The sequence below is a fragment of the Microtus pennsylvanicus genome, chromosome X, assembly GCF_037038515.1.
Source record: "Microtus pennsylvanicus isolate mMicPen1 chromosome X, mMicPen1.hap1, whole genome shotgun sequence".
Classification (NCBI taxonomy): Eukaryota; Metazoa; Chordata; class Mammalia; order Rodentia; family Cricetidae; genus Microtus; species Microtus pennsylvanicus.
The window spans coordinates 90,899,088-90,918,927 of NC_134601.1; the positions used below are offsets into that span (position 1 = coordinate 90,899,088).

Below are 19,840 nucleotides of genomic sequence, written 5' to 3' on the forward strand. Positions count from 1 at the left end.
TCGTTATGGGTACATCCCCAGGTTGTGAAAAATAGTACCTGAGCCCGGAGACACTTCCAAATGCCAGCATTCAAAAAAGAGTCAGAGAGAGATGTGCAAAGCGAATCTCCAAAGTCATTAGCTGAAAGAGAGAAAATGATGTAGGAGAGCATAATGAAGTCCTCCTCATAAGGACAGGGATTTTTATTTGTGGCATGTTCCCAGTGTCTAAAACAATACCCATTGTATAGTATCCATTAAAAATATTTATCAAAGGAATAAATGATGATGTATAAACACATACATGAAATTAAGGGTAATAAAAACATCACTGGAAATTTTGGACAATATATTGTTTAAAACTAGGCATTTATCCTTTGTAAAACAATCTAAATTTGCTAAATAATAATAATAAAAAAAAATCCCTAACGCCTAGCTTGGGGCTCTTGTACTTTTTCATTGGTCTCTTGCGCCACCTGCCTTTCAATAAAAATAATGCTGAAGATCTGAAGATCGCAAAGCAATTGTTTTTTTACTCCTACATTAGTTTCCCCTTATGTAATTAGCATCTTAACTTTTTTAATTGTGCAATTTTCTGGAATTATAGCAATTATAATGTCAAACCAGAACTTTTGTCATCCCAAACAGAGATTTCATCACAGACTCTAGTAAAGTCTAGTCTACATTCTGTCGCCAGAAGTTTCCCTATCCTCAGCATGTCATCTAACTGGTAATAAACTGTATCTGTCTATCTTTGTCAAGTTAATTTTACTTAGCTCTCTTAAAAGATTATTTATGCTGTAGTCTGGAGCTGTATCAGAGTTTCATTTTTTTTAAGGCTGACCAACATGCTATATGATATATATATATATATATATCCCATACATCTATATCTTCTGGCTTATATTTAACTTATCCTTCCTTTGTACAAGTGAATAATACTGTTATCTGTACTAACATTAGGTCATAAATCCTTAATATTAATTTTTATGTACCTACTGTGAACAGGATTGCTAAATTGTGATAATTGTGTACTGAGATGTTTGATGAATTGATAAACTATTTTGGACAAAGCTGCACCATTTTTTATATTCCCTGAGAAATATTTCAGGCATTTATTTATTTCACATCCTTGCCAACACTTGTTACATCTTGATTAAAAATCTGAAAATATGCCTTAGTTTGTATTTTTTGTTGTTATTGCTAATTGCTGTCCTAATAAATCTGAAAAAGTATCCAATTGTATTTTTTCTCATTTTTCTAATCACTAATGATGTTGGCCATCATTTTCTATGACTATTGACTATGTATGTGTCTGCTGAAGAGAAATTTCTACATAGTTTGTTTGTTCATTTTAAAATAATGCTCTTTTCATTTCTATATTGTAGGATTTATTTGTATAATCTGAACATTACTCTTTTATGGCTATCTTTTAAAAACATTTTCTCCTTTTCCCAGAGCTATATTTTTAGCTGACATAAACTTTTGATAAATAAAAGCTTTTATTTTTCATGACCATCATGTTTTTTTTCCATTGCCAGTGCTCTTGGCATCATGTTCAAGTGGTACTAAGGGTTATTTAAATAATCAAAAATTGGCTACTTTTGTTACAAAAGTAGCTTGTGAAATGATACATATGTTAGTCTGCTTCAATGTAAGAGAAAAAATATAAACTTATATGCCATAGCCTCATATTTTCAAAACTCAAATACATACATTGTAACAATAATCCATACAAAACAATATTAGAGCAAACAAAACACTAATACACTTAATGGTATAAGTTAAATATGCAAAAATCATTAACATTTCTATACACTAGCAACTAATAAATTAAAAATAAAATTAAGAAGATAATTTCAGGTATATGGAGGAATAATAATAAAGATGTAAGACATACCTAAGTCAACTAAATCCTATTTTATGTTTTAAATACTTAATGTTAAAATAGCAATGCCATCTAAAACAATCTATGAATTAATGTAATCTGTATTTTAAAACTTTGAAGTACTCTTTAATTTTTCAAATAAAAAAGCATGGATCCCAAAAACTTAGATAAAATTTTAAGGTTTCTCTAATTTCCTCAAGCGTTGCTGTGAGTAGAACTCATATGTGCTTACTTCAGTTTATCAGAAACCCACAGTTATCAAGAGAAATGCAAGGATAAGTACATAAACAGATTTCTTTCAAATGCAGAATAAAATAAAGCTTTACTTCCATGCTTATGATTCAATGAAATATGCTAGAACAATTTAATACCCACGGATTAAAAAGAAGAATTTAGAACCTTACCTTAATCCACACAGAGCAATTAAATGAAAGTAAGTCAAATATCTCAACACAGAAAAATTCTAATAAAGAGTATGTAATTCTTTGTAATCCTTGATTTTGACAATAGTTTCTTTGATATGAAATTAAAATTTCAAACAATGAACAGGTAGGAGATACTTTTAATATCATAAAATAGAGAAACTATTTATTTATTTATTAAAAATTTCCACCCCTTCCCATCCTCCCCATTACCCTCTCACTCCCCCCATTCCCACTCCCCCTCATTCTCCAGTCCTAAGAGTCCAAGCCCCCCCCCCCCCCCCCCCCCCGCTCCATCCAGGTCTAGGAAGATGAGCATCCAAACAGACTAGGCTCCCAATAAGACAGTGCATGCAGTAGAAAAAAATCTGGTGTCATTATCATTGGCTTCTCAGTCCGCCCTCATTGTCAGTCACATTCAGAGAGTCCAGTTTGACCACATGCTTGTTCAGTCCCAGTCCAGCTGGCCTTGGTGAGCTCCCATTAGATCAGTCACACTGTCTCTGTGGGTGGACGCACCCCTCGCGGTCCTAACTTCCTTGCTCATCTTCTCCCTCCTTCTGCTCTTCATCTGGACCTTGGGAGCTCAGTCCAGTGCTCCAATGTGGGTCTCTGTCTCTATCTCCATCCATTGTCAGATGAAGGTTTTATGGTGATATGTAAGATATCCATCAGTGTGGCTATGGGACAAGGCCAGTTCAGGCACCCTCTCCTGTGCTGCCCACAGACCTAGCTGGGGACATCCCCTTGAACACCTGGGAACCCTTCTAGAGCCAAGTCTCTTGCCAACCCTAAAATGGCACCCTTAGTTAAGATATCTTCTTCCCTGCTATCATATCCACCCTTCCTCCATCTCAACCATCCCATTCCCCCACTCTCTCCCCATCTTCCCCTTCTCTCTTCTCTCTCTCCATCTCCCCTTCCCCTCAACACACCATCCTGTTCCCAACTTTTTCCCAGCGTTATTGTCTACTTCCAATGTCCAGGATGATGAATATATGTTTTTCTTTAGGGTCACCTTCTTATTTAGCTTCTCTAGGATCCCGAATTATAGGCTCAATGTCCTTTGTTTATGGCTAGAATCCACTTATGAGTGAGTACATACCATATTCCTCTTTTTGGGTCTGGGTTATCTCGGTAAAGTGTTTTCTATTTACATCCATTTGCATGCAAAATTCAAGATGTCATTGTTTTTTACTGCTGAGTAGAACTCTAAAGTGTATATTGCCACATTTTCTTTATCCATTATTCAGTTGAGGGGCACCTAGGTTGTTTCCAGGTTCTGGCTATTACAAATAGTGATGCTATGAACATAGTAGAACAAACGTTTTTTGAATTATGAATGGGCATCTCTTGGTTATATAACGAAAAGTGGAATTGTGGGATCCTGAGGTAGGTTGACTTCCAGTTTACTGAGAAACCTTCACACTGATCTCCAAAGTGGTTGCACAAGTTTGCATTCCTACCAACAATGGATGAGTGTTCCCCTTACTCCACAACCTCTCCAGCATAGGCTGTCATTGGTGTTTTTGATTTTAGCCATTCTGACAGGTGTAAGATGATATCTCAAAGTTGTCTTGATTTGCATTTCCCCAATCGCTAAGGAGGTTGAGCATGACCTTAAGTGTCTTTTGGCCATTTGAACTTCAATTGAGAATTCTCTGTTCAGTTCAGTACACCATTTTTAATTGGGTTAATTAGAGTTTTAATGTCTAGTTTCTTGAGTTCTTTATATATTTTGAAGATCAGACCTTTTTCTGTTTGCGGGGTTGGTGAAGAACTTCTCCCAATCAGTAGGATGCCTTTTTGACTTAATGACAGTGCCTTTTGCATTACAGAAGCTTCTCAGTTTCAGGAGGTCCCATTTATTCATTTCTGCTCTTATTGTCTGTACTACTGGGGTTATATATAGGAAGTGGTTTCCTGTGCCCATGTGCTGCAGTCTACTTCCCACTTTCTCTTCTATCAGGTTCAGTGTGGTCAGATTTATATTGAGGTCTTTAATCCATTTGGACTTGAGTTTTATGTATGGTAATAGATATGAATCTATTTTCATTCTTCTACATGTTGACATCCAGTTATGCCAGCACCATTTGTTAAAGATTATTTCTTTCTTCCTTTGTATAATTTTAGCTCCTTTGTCAAAAATCAGGTGTTCATAAGTTTGTGGGTTAAAATCCGGGTCTTCGATTTGATTCCATTGGTCAACACCTCTGTTTTTATGCCAATACCAAACTGTTTTCATTACTGTAGCTCTGTAATAGAGCTTGAAGTCAGGGATGGTAATGCCTCCAGAAGATCCTTTATTGTATAGAATTGTTTTGGCTTTCCTGGGTTTTTTTGTTTTTCCATATAAAGTTGATTATTGTCCTCTCAAGGTCTGTAAAGAACTTTGTTGGGATTTTGATGGGGATTGCATTGAATCTATAGATTGCTTTTGGTAGAATTGCCATTTTTACTATGTTGATCCTCCCAATCCAAGAGCAAGGGAGATCCTTCCATTTTCTGGTATCCTCTTCAATTTCTTTCTTCAAAGACTTAATGTTCTTGTCAAATAGATCTTTCACTTCCTTGGTTAGAGTTACCCCAAGATACTTTATGCTATTTGTGACTATCATGAAAGGTGATGCTTCTCTGATTTCCCTCTCTGATTCTTTATCCTTTGTGTATAGGAGGGCAACTGATTTTTTGGAGTTGATCTTGTATCCTGCCACATTACTAAAGGTGTTTATCAGCTGTAGGAGTTCTTTGGGTGATGGGGGAGAGTCTTCTGTTTTGTGTTAATTTCATTGGTTAAATAAAGAGACTGCCTTGGCCCTTTAAGAGGACAGAAAATTAGGTAGCTGGAGTAGACTGAACAGAATGCTGGGAGAAAGAAGCAGATTGAGGAGTCGCCATGATTCTCCTACTGGACACAGACGCAGGTTAAGATCTTCCCTGGTAAGACACCTCGTGGGGCTACACAGATTATTAGAAATGGGTTAGGTCAATATGTAAGAGATAGCCAATAAGAGGCTGGAACTAATGGGCCAGGCAGTGTTTAAAAGAATACAGTATCCATGTTATTATTTCAGGGCATAAGCTAGCCATGTGGGCGGCCGGGTGCTGGGGATGCAGCCTTGCCGCTCCTAATACAACATTTGGGGGGGGGCTTCATATTAAATTTGTAGTTTTATACAGGTTTGATTTTTAACAAATGTGTCAGGGAGAACCGCAGGAAAGGGTGAAGCCCATGGGGGCAAGACCCTCCCAGATGCCTAAGGAGGGATCATGTCTGCCCCCCACTCCTCTCTTTACCCCTAAAGGGGCTTGGGAAAGAGATACAGGCAGAGAAGGGGGCTGGTCCCCAGTCTGTACAAATGGTGCTTGGGGGTGAAGGACTATGGAGAGCAGGAGAGCAGACTGGGATAAAGGACACAGACCGTTTGCCAGAATCCACAGCTTTCTGATTTTAAATTGAATTAAAAAGAAAATAAGGGAGGTGGGGGGACCTAAACCACAGCAATACCTTTCCCCCTTTCCCCCACAAGGGCTGCGAGGGCAGAGGCAGGTAGCTTCACCAAGGCCATGGCGGCTCCCTCATTCCTGGCCAAGAGAGCTAGGTGAATGGCAGGGTCTCCCCGACAGTTTGAAGGGGTGAGGAAAACCAAAATAAAACTTCAAATAAATTGTATAGGAGTCCAGCCAAGGCCCCAGCCAGAGCAGAACCCAACTGGGGGAAGGGCCTCTGTAGGTTCAAGGATCACTGATGCCACCATCTCCACCCTGGGAGCCAATTATTTTGCCATGGCCTTGATTGCAACAGCTGCCTCCTCTGTCATGGCAGACAGCACCATGATCAGGATCTCTTCTCCACAGTCATACTTCTGGTCAATCTCCTTGCCAAAGTCTCCCTCAGGCAGACAAAGGTCCTCTCGTACCTCCCCACTGTCCTGGAGCAGGGATAGGTATCCATCCTGGATGCCAATCAGCTGGAAATCATTCTTTTTGATGTTGGGGACATCCATATTGTGAGTTGATGGGCAGATATCTTCATATTACCTGGCAGGGGAGATACCATGATCACGAAGGTGGTTTTCCCAGGGCGAGGCTTATCCATTGCACTCCGGATGTGCTGACCCCTGCAATTTCCCCAAATGCGGGAAACTCGACTGCATAATTTGTGGTAGTGGGGGACTGCGTTCGCGCTCTCCAATTTAAAAAAAAAGACAAAAAAAAATGTCAATACCAACCAGGTGGACCTTGGCATGGCCACGCTTGCCAGTCTTTGAAGTAGACATCTCGACGATCTTACATGGCTGGCCTTTGAGCACCACAAAACCATTCTTACATAATGCTGAGCCCTGCATGGGGAAGGTGGCTGAGGCCCCTGCATCACCTGTCTGGAAGTCCAAGTCATCTGCCATTTTAAGAGGCTTCGATTCCAACTACTGACTCAACCCCGTCTGCTCGCTGAGCCCAACCGCTGCCTCCGAACCCGCCGCTGCCGCCACTGCTGCACACGGGTCTTAGTACGCAGGTGCCAACTCCCCACTTTGTAGGAGTTCTTCGGTAGAGTTTTTGGGGTGGCTTATGTACACTATCATATCATCTGCAAATAGTGAAAGTTTGACTTCCTCCTTTCCAATTCAAATCCCCTTGATCTCCTTATGTTGTCTTATTGATATTGCTAGAACTTCAAGCACTATATTGAAGAGGTATAGAGAGAGTGGACAGCCTTGTCTTGTTCCTGATTTTAGTGGAATAGCTTTGTGTTTCTCTCCACTTAATTTGATGTTAGCTTGCTGTATATTGCTTTTATTATATTTAGGTATGAACCTTGTATTCTTAATTTCTCCAAGACCTTTATCATAAAGTGGTGTTGAATTTTGTCAAATGCTTTTTCAGCATCTAATGAAATGATCATATGTTTTTTTCTTTTTATTTATATGATGGATTACATTGATAGATTTTTGTATCTTGAACCAGCCCTCCATCTCTGGGATGAATCCTACTTGATCATAATGTATAATTTTTTGGATGTGTTTTTGGATTCGGTTTGCCAGGATTTTATTGAGAATTTTTGCTTCGATGTTCCTGAGTGACATAGGCCTGTAATTCTCTTTCTTGGTTGAGTCTTTGTGTTGTTTTGGTATGAGTATAACTGTGGCTTCATAAAAGGAGTTTGGCAATGGCTCTTCTGTTTCTATATTGTGAAATCCATTAAGGAGTATAGTTATTAGCTCTTCTTGGAAGTTCTGGTAGAATTCTGCATTGAAACCATCTGGTCCAGGGCTTTTTTTTTTGGTAGGAAGGTTTTTGATGACAGCTTCGAATTCCTTGTGCTCTTGAATTAATTTTGGTATGTGGTCCATTTCTTTTACATTTTCCAATTTTGTGGCATACAGGCTTTTGTAGTAAGATCTAATGATTCTCTGACTTTCCTCTGTGTCTGTGGTTATGTCCTCATTTTCATTTCTGATCTTATTAATTTGTGTGTTCTCTCTCTCTGCCATTTGATTAGTTTGGATAGGGGTTAGTCAATTTTGTTGATTTTCTCCAGGAACCAGCTTTTTGTTTCATTGATTCTTTGGATTGTTTTCTGTGTTTCTATTTTGATGATTTCAGCCCTCAGTTTGATTATTTCAAGTCTTCTACTCCTCCTGGGTTAGTCTGCTTTTTTTCTAGAGTTTTCAGATGTGCTGTTAAGTCTCTAATGCGTGCTTTCTCTGTTTTCTTTATATGGGCACTTAGTGCTATGAACTTTCCTCTTAGCACTGCTTTCATGGTTTGAGTATTTTGTCTCTTTATTTTCATTAAATTCAAGGAAGACTTTAATTTCTTTCTTTATTTCTTCCTTGACCCAGTGGCGGTTAAGTAGTTGACTGTTCAGTTTCCATGAGTTTGTAGGCTTTCTGGGGGTAGAACTGTTGCTGAATTCTAGCTTTATTCCATGGTGATCCAATAGTACACAGGTAGTTACTACAATTTCTTTGTATCTATGGATTTTTGCTTTGTTACCAAGTATGTGTTCAATTTTTGAGAAGGTTCCATGATATGCTGAGAAGAAGGTATATTCTTTTCTGTTTAGGTGGAATGTTCTATAGATGTCTGTTAAGTCCATTTGCTTCATTACCTCCATTAATTCTCTTATTTCTCTATTAGGTTTCTGTCTGATTGACCTGTCCATTGGTGAGAGAGGAGTGGTGAAATCTCCTACTATTAGAGTGTGGGGTTTGATGTATGCTTTGAGTTCTAGTAATGTTTCTTTTACATGTGTGGGTGCTTTTATATTAGGGGCGTAGATATTCAGGATTGAGACTTCATCCTATTGAATTGTTCCTGTTATGAGAATAAAGTGTCCTTCTCCACCTCTTCTGATTGATTTTAGTTTGAAATCAATTTTGTTAGATATTAGTATAGCCACACCTGCTTGTTTCTTTGGTCCATTTGGTTGGAAAACCTTTTCCCAACCCTTTACTCTGAGGTAGTGTCTGTCTTTGAGACTGAGGTGTGTTTCTTGTAAAGAGCAGAGTGTTGGATCCTGTTTTTGTATCCATTCTCTTAACCTGTGCCTTTTTATAGGTGAATTGAGTCCATTAATATTAAATCATATCAATGTCCCAGATTTCCTGGATGTTTTGTGTTAAGAATTTGTTGGATTTGTTATTTTCTTTAATCAATGAGCTTTTTTTCCTCTATAGTATCTTTGGTTTCTGAGATTCTTTCTTTTATCTCTTGTATTCTGTTGGTTATACTTGTCTCTGTAGTTCCTGTTCATTTACCCAGATTTTCCATATCCAGCCATTCCTTGGTTTTTGTTTTCTTCATTACCTCCATTTCATTTTTCAAGTCTTGAACTGTTTCCATTACCTGTTTGGTTGCTTTATCTTGGTTTTCTTGGGTATCTTTGAGAGATTTATTCATTTTAACATCCTGTTTAAGGTCCTCTATTATTTTCATAATGCTACGATTAAAGTCGATTTCGTCTACTTCTTCTGGAATAGGGTGTTCAAGTCTTCTTGTTGCGTGATCCCTGGAATCTGGTGTTGTCATGTTGCCTTTCTGGTTGTTGGAGGAATTCTTGTATTATCACCTGCCCATCTGTTCCTTCAAATGCAGCCAGGAGACTCTTGGCATCTTGGTCCAATCTATGCTGTGACTGACTCTGGGTGGATCTCCTCAGTGCAGGAGCAGGAACTGTTCCTGAGCCAAGGTCCTCACAGACAATAGGGCAGGGGGAGGCAGGGTCTTGTGGAACAAAGAAGCCCCTGCAGCAGGAGCTGGAGGGGCCCTGTGCTCCTTTCCCAGACGTTCCACCCTGCCCAGGGATGGCACCCACTCACTGGTCTGGATGGTTCTCCTTAGTACAGGGACAGGGACTCCTGGAGGTCCAAGCACCCCACAGACAAAAGGGCACACTTGAGGGTGAGGGGAGGGTCATGTGGAACAAAGAAGCCCCTGCAAGCAGGAGCTAAATGTGCCCTGCACTCCCTTCCAGCCAGGCGGGCGCACACTCCCTCCTCTGGGTAGATAGCCTCAGTGCAGGAGTAGGAACTGTACCTGGGCCAAGGAAATCACAGACAATATTGCAGGCTTGGGGGAGGCAGGGTCATGTGGAACAAAGAAGCCCCTGAAGCAGGAGGTGAAGGGGCCCTGTGCTCCTTTCCCAGACGTTCTGCCCTACCTCGGGATGGCACCCACTCACCCATCTGGATGGTTGCCCTCAGCACGGGGACAGGGACTCCTCAAAATTGAGAAACTTCTATCAGCAAATAAAATTTTCTAAAAAGTGAAAAGACAGCCTATAATCATAGGACATTTTATATTTAATTTTAAAAAACTGTCCAGGAGATAAAAGAATTTATATAACTTAAAAAGAAATGTTGGAAATGTAATTTAAAATGAGTAGAATATGAACTAGTATTTCTTCCATATAGTTGTACAAAGGGCTAACAAAAATAATTTAGGAAACTCAGCCATATTAAAATTAGTGTTTAGTGAACTTCGAATTTAAAGGCACATTACTTTTTAAAGCAAATTACAGCTGATGTTGAGAACTTGGACCAATTGAAACCCATGTACACGTCTAACAGGAATGCAGAATAGAATTCTCCCATGCAATGCACTCTAGCTTTCCTCAGTATGTTAAATGTGGAATTACCTCATAATCCAGCTATTTAATTATTTTGTTCATGTAGAAAATAATTAAAAACATATATACAAACAGAAATTCATTTATGATCATTGAAGCATTATTTCAAATAACTAAAAGATGGTAATAATTCAAATGTCAGTTGACTGTCAAACTAAAAACAAAAAACAAAATTTGATATATCTATATGGTGGAATTCTAATCCATAGAAAATAAAGTGGTGATACAAGTTAAAACGCAGATTACCTTGAGTCCATAAATAAAGGCTCAAAGAGTGTATGTTTCTATTTATATAAAATATTCATGAGATACATTCAAGGAAGCGAAAATCAGATTAATGTTTTCTAGATGTTGAGGAAAGGGACAATGTGAATGACTATTCATATGGGGTTTCCCTTCTTGGTAAAGAAATTTTCCTAAAAGTAGATATCGACAGTGATTGCACTGCACTGTGAATATAGCAAACACTATTAAGTATAAATTTTATGCTATGCCATTTTTACAGAATACAAGATGACAATAAAATTTTTAATAAAGAAGGACAAACATTTATTGAATAATGCAATGAGGGGTAGGCTATAAAACACTCTATAGATATAAGGTATAAAATATTTGTTTGGCCTGAAAACAAATGAGTTAGGTAATTTGATAAATGAGTAGTAAGTTAGAAAAGTAAGATTAAATACAACCCACTGATTAGTTACTTGGTTATATAATTGTAAAAATAAAGGAGAAGGTGGGAGAGGGGAGGAAGGAAGGAGAAAAAGGGAGAGAAGGAAGGAGAAGGAAAAGAAGGAGGAAAATAGAAATTATTTTTAAAATTTCTCAGCAATGTTTGGTTTATTTCTTAAACAACTTTTTGATTGTAGTTTATCTGCATCATGTTAGCAATAAAAAGTATGGCGTGCATTTCTGGTCTACATTCAAAACCAAACACTAAAGGCAAATAATGCTTTTCATTTGGTGGGGGTGTGTAATGATGTAACTGAGGAAAAGAATGCTGAGAGAAGCTGAAACACAGAAAGATGGACCACAGCTCTCAACCCGCTAATTTAGCTGCTAGAAAATTCCCAATTTAAACTATTTTCTCTTCACATTTGAGAGGCAAAATATTTTACTCAGTTATCAGTCATGTTGCAGATCCAACCCCGATGTTTCTACAAAAATATTATAAACTTATAAGCAAGAATTTTAGAGGAAACGTGGCGCAAGCTAAATGGATCAGCATGTTTAAGGCATGTGAAGGACTTGTGTCTCACGTGTCTTGATGTTTTGTTAGCCCTGCATGTGAGAGAAGGGGATAGCTAGCTCTTTGAATTTTCTTTCATATGAACACTATCTCAACAAGTCAACATCATCATTATGACATAATCAGGTTCCAAAAACTCTACCTCCTAAGACCAATACAATGGGGACTGTGAGCTCAGTCCAGTGCTCTGATGTGGGTCTCTGTCTCTTATCTCCATCCATCACCGGACAAAGGTTCTATGGTGATACTCGAGATATTCACCAGTGTGACTATGGGACAAGGCCAGTTCAGGCACCCTCTCCTCTGCTGCCCAAGGAACAAGCTGGGGACATCCCTGTGGACACCTGGGATCCCCTCTAGAGCCAAGTCTCTTGCCAACCCTAAAATGGTTCCCTTAATGAAGATATCTTCTTTTCTGTTCCTATATCCACCCTTCCTCCATCTCAACCCTCCCACTCCCCCAAGCTCTCCCCAATCCTTCCCTTCTCCTTTCTCTCTCCCCCTCTCTCCTTCCCCCAACCCCACACCCACATCCACCCCCTTGCTCCCAACTTTTGCTCAGCGATCTTGTTTGCTTCCAATTTCTAGGAGGATCTATATATGCTTTTCTTTTGATTCACCTTATTATTTGGCTTCTCTAGGTTTGTGAACTATAGGCTCAATGTCCTTTGTTTATGGATAGAGGTCCAGTTGAAGGGCAGAAGGAGGGAGATGAGCAAGGAAGTCTGGACCACGAGAGGTTGGTCCACCCACTGAGACAGTGTGCCTGATCTAATGGGAGCTCACCAAAGCCAGCTGTACTGGGACCGAACGAGCATGTGATCAGACCGGACTCTCTGAATGTGGCTGACGATGGGGCTGACTGAGAAGCCATTGATAATGGCACTGGGACTTTTTTCTACTACATGTACTGACTTTTTGAGACCCTAGTCTGTTTGGGTTCACAGCGTTCTAAGCCTGGATGGAGGGGGGAGGGCCGTGAATTTCCCACAGGGCAGAACTGTGCCCTCTCTTAAGACTGGAGGAGGAGGAAGGAGGGTGAGTGGGAGAGCGGGAGGGGAATGGGAGGAGGGGAGGAAGTGAAAATTTTTAAATGGAAAAATTAAAAAAAAATAGGGATTGTGATTTCAACGTAGGAGGTAATATAAACATCAATTACAACAATACAATGATGTATTTCATAGTTATATAAACTATTTTATCGGTGGAGTGGGATAAAATATCTAACATTTCATAGTTTCACTATTCTGGGTATTTTATTTAGGTTCTTTGTCCCTGTGCCTTTCATCTGTAACAGAGATAATGATGTCATCTATTTCATAGGGTTGTGGGAGTTAAATGAGTTAAAATATATACATGCAAAAATTTTAGAATAGTTATTAGCAAATTTTAACTGCTATATAACTATTAAAACATTTTTTGTCTTTTAATCATGTCTCATTTATTATTTCTATGTTCTTTTTTATCAAATTTTTAAATTTATTTATTTATTTATTTATTAAAGATTTCTGCCTCCTCCCCGTAACCACTTCCCATTTCCCTTCCTCTCCCCCAATCAAGTACCCCTCCCTCATCAGCCCGAAGAGCAATCAGGGTTCCCTGCCCTGTGGGAAGTCCAAGGAACCCCCACCTCCATCCAGGTCTAGTAAGGTGAGCATCCAAACTGTCTAGGCTCCCACAAAGCCAGTACATGCAGTAGGATCAAAAACCCATTGCCATTGTTCTTGAGTTCTCAGTAGTCCTCATTGTCCTCTATGTTCAGCGAGTCCGGTTTTATCCCATGATTTTTCAGACCCAGGCCAGATGGCCTTGGTGAGTTCCAATAGAACATCCCCATTGTCTCAGTATGTGGGTGCACCAAAACTCAAGTCCAAATGGATTAAAGACCTCAATATCAGTCCGAACACACTGAACCTGATAGAAGAGAAAGTGGGAAGTACTCTACAACACATGGACACAGGAGACCACTTCCTATGTATAACCCCAGCAGCACAGACATTAAGGGCCTCATTGAATAAATCGGGCCTGCTGAGACTGAGAAGCTTCTGTAAAGCAAAGGACACTGTCACTAAGACAAAAAGGCAACCTACTGACTGGGAGAAGATCTTCACCAAACCCGCAACAGACAAAGGTCTGATCTCCAAAATATTTAGAGAACTCAGGAAACTAGACTGTAAAAGGCTAATCAACCCAATTATAAAATGGGGCACTGAGCTGAACAGAGAATTCTCAACAGAAGAAGTTCAAATGGCCAAAAGACACTTAAGGTCATGCTCACCCTCCTTAGCGATCAGGGAAATGCAAATCAAAACAACTTTGAGATATCATCTTACACCTGTCAAAATGGCTAAAATCAAAAACACCAATGATAGCCTTTGCTGGAGAGGTTGTGGAGTAAGGGGTACACTCATCCATTGCTGGTGGGAATGCAAACTTGTGCAACCACTTTGGAGATCAGTGTGGCGGTTTCTCAGGAAATTCGGGATCAACCTACCCCAGGACCCAGCAATACCACTCTTGGGAATATACCCAAGAGAGGCCCTATCATGCAACAAAAGTATATGCTCAACTATGTTCATAGCAGCATTGTTTATAATAGCCAGAACCTGGAAACAACCTAGATGCCCTTCCACGGAAGAATGGATGAAGAGTTTATGGAATATATACGTATTAGAGTACTACTCAGCAGTAAAAAACAATGACTTCTTGAATCTTCTGTTTAATCCTAATGCTCTTAATAGTAGTTCTCATCATATAGTTTCTATACCAGCTTTCCCTGATGGATCCATAAGACATAAACTCATGTTCTTGTCCTATTCATAGTCCCAAGTCCTATCTGTGGGAATACAGATTAAGCACTAATTTCCATGATGATTTTCCCCATAACCTCTTCTGCTCTGTGCCATTTCCACACTCCTTGGCTTTGCTCTGGTAACACAAGTTCATTCACTGGCTTTCTCTGCCATGTACCATAAGAACAGATCTTGCTCCAGTGCCTTGATATGATACCTACTTCTCAATACACACATTGCTTAGCCATTTTCCTACTGCAAAAACCTCAGCTGTCAGAGTTATCCCCATGTCCCCAGTCCTACTTGTGATCACACAGTTATGTAACTGCCTTGCCTTGTGAGTGCCCCTATTCCACATACACCTCCTTTATCTCCACACACAAAGCCCTAGACCTGAACGCAGAATCAGTCATCAGCTTTCCTCATGACACTCAACTTATCCTCTGCTATCTCTGGACTAGCCAACTGTACATTGGCTTTGCATGGGAATTTTCCAAGAATAACATTTCACAGCCTCAAAACCACACTTCTAACCCAACCAGTAGTCATGCAAGTCCTACATCAGATTTCATCAAATCCAAATTCATCTGATCCATCTCTACACTTCAGTTCTACCCCGTGTTTGCAGGAATCTAACACATGATTGGCTCGGGACAAAAGACGGATACCACATGAGAACTGAAGGAGACTTTGAAAGGACAAACAAGACCCATACCCATTCAAACCAGACCATATGCCAGTATTATTAACTGTGTAGCAGACACAAAAAATCTTCACTAACCAAGAAGATATTTGCAATTGATACTTGCTGGAAAAAGAAGATCAGAGCTGCCACCGTGCATCCCTGCATGTGTGCGCATTACCTCAGCTGGTCCGCCCGTGACCCCCTGAGCGCAAACCCTAGTCCCCCGCGCCGCTCCATTTCCACTCCGACAAGATGAAAGAAACGATCATGAACCAGGAAAAACTGGCCAAGCTGCAGGCACAAGTGCGCATTGGTGGGAAAGGAACTGCTCGCAGAAAGAAGAAGGTGGTTCACAGAACAGCCACAGCAGATGATAAAAAAATGCAGTTCTCCTTAAAGAATTTCTCTGGTATTGAAGAGGTGAACATGTTCACAAACCAAGGAACAGTGATCCATTTTAACAACCCTAAAGTTCAGGCGTCTCTGGTAGCAAACACCTTCACCCTTACAGGCCACGCCGAGACAAAGCAACTGACAGAAATGCTTCCCAGCATTCTAAACCAGCTTGGGGCAGACAGTCTGACTAGTTTAAGGAGATTGGCTGAAGCTCTGCCCAAACAATCTGTGGATGGAAAAGCACCCCTTGCTACTGGAGAGGATGATGATGATGAAGTCCCAGATCTGGTGGAGAATTTTGATGAGGCTTCTAAGAATGAGGCAAACTGAATGGAGGTGACTTCTGAAGAACTGACACTTGCAGAAGTTACAGGAGCTGCTATTTTATATCATGGCTGCTTTTAAAAGGTCTTTTGTTTATGGATCTGATCAAATCTAGATCGCTAATATTTTTAAGCCCAAGCCCCTTGGACACTGCAGCTCTTTTCAGTTTTTGCTTAAACACAATTCATTATTTGCAGCAAATTAAGCTGAAGAAGCCTGGGAATAAAGTTTGGAAAAGGGTTAATAAAATTCTTTGCCTAGAAAAAAGTAAAAAGAAAATCAGTTTTGTTGAATGGAATATAACTGGGAATACTCAATACATTCCAGTGTAGGCTTCATAACTAGCAATAGCTGGCCAATGCAAACATTATGCCATGTGTTCATTTTGTATTTTCGTCTTTCTAGTATTAAGATTTTTTTTCAGAGAGATAGAGAAAGCAAAGACTGAACAAGTGGGCAGGTAGAGATGTGGGAAACAAAGGGAGTAGAAAATGTTGAAGGGAGAAATCATGATAAATTTATTTTATGAGAATTTTTTCAAATTAATCCTAGATTTATACCTTTAATAGATTAATTATATCTCTAAAGGTTTGTACATATGAGAGGGACATTAACCACTCTGGCCCTTTAAGACTATATGTCTTGACTCTGGTTCTTTGCTCATAATGTGACATTCATCTCTGGTAGCTACGGAAACAAGAATTTTTTAAAGTCACTCTCTCATACTGGGCAGTCACTAGCATTTGGCCTTCATAGAAGGGAAAAAAGGCAAGTATTTTATGTTTTCTACATGGTTTCTGTTAAAAGCTTTCGATTTCAGGAGACGTAAAAGGTCAAAGAAGTCAATGACCTAAGATTCAACTCTTTGTTGATATCATTTCTATGTCAGTAAATCCTACTGAATATAAGTACTGGGAATCCCTGTGTAGCTGTGAAGGCTCTGTAGCCTGTATTGACCTTTATACATTTGTAGTTTCCTGAAACTGAGTATGTGAATTAGACTTTCTGTGTTTTTTTCTGTTTATATAATGGGGTAATGATTTCGTGAATCTCATTGGAGGGTCAGGACTATCAGATGGGCTAATATCCTTGAAGAGTATAAATGAGGCTTCAACTAAGCAAAGCAGAGGAAGGGGTTGGTTTGTTTGAACCAGGGGTTGATGGTGAGACACCATTCTGAGCTGAAATATCTGCCTAACAGAACTTCTTTTACTGAAGGTGATTCAACTCTTGTGCGACTCCCTGTCCAACATTTCCTGCTATTTGGAAGATATTTATGATATCGACATTTCTCAAATGGATCTCTTCCTCCTTGAAAAACAAAGGTAAAAGCTTAAGATGAGCTTCATGGAGGGTTTCAAATTGGATCTTTATGAAGCATAAGCACCTCTTCCATAGGTTTTAGACATGGGCAAAACTAAATCTTGCCATGCTAGCTCATTTGTCTTGCACAACAGAATTTTCCACCCTGATTCAGGTTGTGCTTCAAAACTCACTGATTCTGACATCAAAAGGCTCAGATCTGCCTTAACAAGGAAGAGGGCATGGGTAGGGTGTTACTGAATTCATACTAGATTTTAAAGTCACCTTGCTGATATGACTTCCCAATTTAGTAGAGCTACTGCCTTCACCCTGTTAGGAAGTACATTCCACAGAGAATGTGGAATAGTGTGAAGCTGGTAGGGAAATTTTTGTGGCAAGGAGGGACAGTTTGTAGTGCACTCAAACCTTCTGCATTGGAGGTGGCAATGTTATCATGTACATGCCTGCACTTTATTTGTGCTCAAGAACACAGTGACATCCTTCAGGTCATAGTTATTCATGAACATTAAACCTACATCCAAAGATATGAACCAATAAGTGATCTAAATAAGTTGGTGCATACAGTAAATGTATAGTATTAATTTGGTGCTTGAGAAGATAGTTTCTCACGTAAGACAGTTGGGATACTTCATATTCAGCAATGAAATGAAGGTAATTTTATAATGTGTATGTTTGAGTAAGTCATGAGAAATGATTGAAATATTCATGAGGGCTCATGTTTCACAAACAGATTTTAATTTTGGTCACATAATAATAATTCAGGTTTTCCAATATGTTTTCCGATAACACATACACTAGCATACACACGTAGAAATATAGCAGACAATATAGGTGAATTAAATTTGCGTAAGTTCACTACCATAATTTATAGGTATTTGTGCATTCTTCTGCTTATACCTCTCATTTAAGCTATTTATCTTATTTATTTATTGTAAACACTGCTTAATTAAACATCATTTAACATGTATTGTAAATTATTGAGTATTAATTCCAAGCATTAACATGTTTAGTTAACAAATTTGCCTATTTCAGCATTTGATAGATATAGTGAAATTGCTAATCAAAACCTCATATAGAGGGAACTTTGGCCATAGGTATATTACTTAAATACAACTTTTTGTGACAGCAAGGACAAGGTACGAGAACTTATTCCTCTGTAAACCATGACTCATTTTGTTTTCCACTGTCCCTTGTGTTCCTGACTTGACTATATACTTGTTCAATTTCATCTTCAGACTTGCCAATGCGAAGGAGTACCTCTTCAAGTTTAGTGGCCTCCTTTGCAGCCTATCAGCCTTGGTGTTTGAGATAGTCATCGCAAGCAGCCAATTCTGGCGCATCTGGGAATTCAACGACAAGCTTGTGCAATTCGTGTCTTTTGGCCTGTGGGAAGCTTACTACCCTCAAGAATTTAATGTTTCAGGCACTGTGACCAAGATTCTGGTGTACACCCCTATCAATTCTACGTGGACCATTTCACCTGAATTTCAGTACGCACAGACCCTGATAATGTGGGCTGTTACGATGAAGCCTGTAGTTCTGATTTTCAGTGCAATCGCCATTAATATTGGCTGCATGAAAGACCCATTTATTGAGATGCAGTTATATTGCTACAAGGTTGCTGCCTTAGTTTTGTGTGTTAGCAGCATCTTCACATTTGTTTCTGTGAGCTGGAACCACTTTGTAGATCATTATGGCCAAACCACTCTTGACTTTCCACCTGACTTTCCAGTTAAAAAAGAAGCCTTAATAAGCAAACACTATACTGTTGTGTTCCCAATAGGGGTACTGATTGCCACCATGTCACTCTTTGGTGTTATCTTCTTTCTCTTTGAGATAAACTCTTTGAAACTAAAGAATCAGGTGAAGGCCAAATGTGCTTCCATAGTGGCCGATCAAGAGATATGAAGTGAGAACTACATTTGCAACATCTGTCAGAAGGTTCCTAGAAGAAAGTTCCTATTCATATAAAAACTCTTGTAGTTCTCAACTCATTCTAAATAAGGCATCAACTTTATTTTCTTGGTCTGTCTAAATGACTTCCTCCTCTGTCTAACCTGTTTCTTTCTTTGGGTATTTTCGTATCCTAATCTCTGAAGGCCATGATCATGCGTTCAGATATTTCCGACAGGCAGAAGCAGGGGAAAGTAATGGTGAAATGCATGTTGCAAAGATATTTATCACAGAATAAATATCAAGTGAAAGAAGGTTTGTAAGGAAGCTGACACATAAACAGAAAAGTAAACACAATTCTGTCTGGAGACACTCTGAAACTCAGGTCTCCTGAAGGCAGAGCTGAACTTCATAGTGTTATCTCTGCAGATAGTGTGTTCCCTTGCCATGTAGTAGGAAGATTATGCTGTACACTGGACAGTCATGCATATCTTTCTGTTTGTGAATATCACAAATTGCCGAGCATTCCCTGTGTGCTCTGATAGAAAATATGGTGTAAAGATCAGAGGGCTGCTTATCTGAGTTGTTTTTCTTGTTTTTACCTTCAGAAACACTGGGTTCAAACCCACATTAAGCTTGGTGGCAAGCTTACATAGCTACTGGGCAATCTCGCTAACTTCAAATATACCCCACTTCACATTAAGGATATCCCATGCTTGGCATCCATAGAATGTAGGCCATTTTATAAAGTAAAA

General features: G+C 39.4%; 1 protein-coding gene, 1 non-coding gene and 2 pseudogenes across 2 annotated transcripts; 3 read left to right on the forward strand and 1 right to left on the reverse strand.

Moving 5' to 3' along the window:
• Positions 1 to 5,713: 5,713 nt before the first annotated feature.
• On the reverse strand, positions 5,714 to 6,712 carry LOC142840738 (eukaryotic translation initiation factor 5A-1-like; annotated as a pseudogene).
• Positions 6,324 to 6,484, forward strand: LOC142841909 (U1 spliceosomal RNA). The gene has a single exon (XR_012909146.1). It is a non-coding gene; the product is annotated as a U1 spliceosomal RNA (small nuclear RNA).
• Positions 6,713 to 15,314: 8,602 nt separating the features above from the next.
• LOC142840690 (transcription factor BTF3 pseudogene) lies at positions 15,315 to 15,904 on the forward strand (annotated as a pseudogene).
• A 1,261-nt stretch (positions 15,905 to 17,165) lies between these two features.
• LOC142841507 (uncharacterized) lies at positions 17,166 to 19,146 on the forward strand. Its single transcript, XM_075958434.1, has 2 exons — positions 17,166 to 17,194; positions 18,428 to 19,146. The coding sequence occupies exons 1-2, from the start codon at positions 17,166 to 17,168 to the stop codon at positions 19,098 to 19,100; spliced, it is 702 nt and encodes a 233-aa protein (XP_075814549.1). The 3' UTR covers positions 19,101 to 19,146.
• Positions 19,147 to 19,840: the final 694 nt, after the last annotated feature.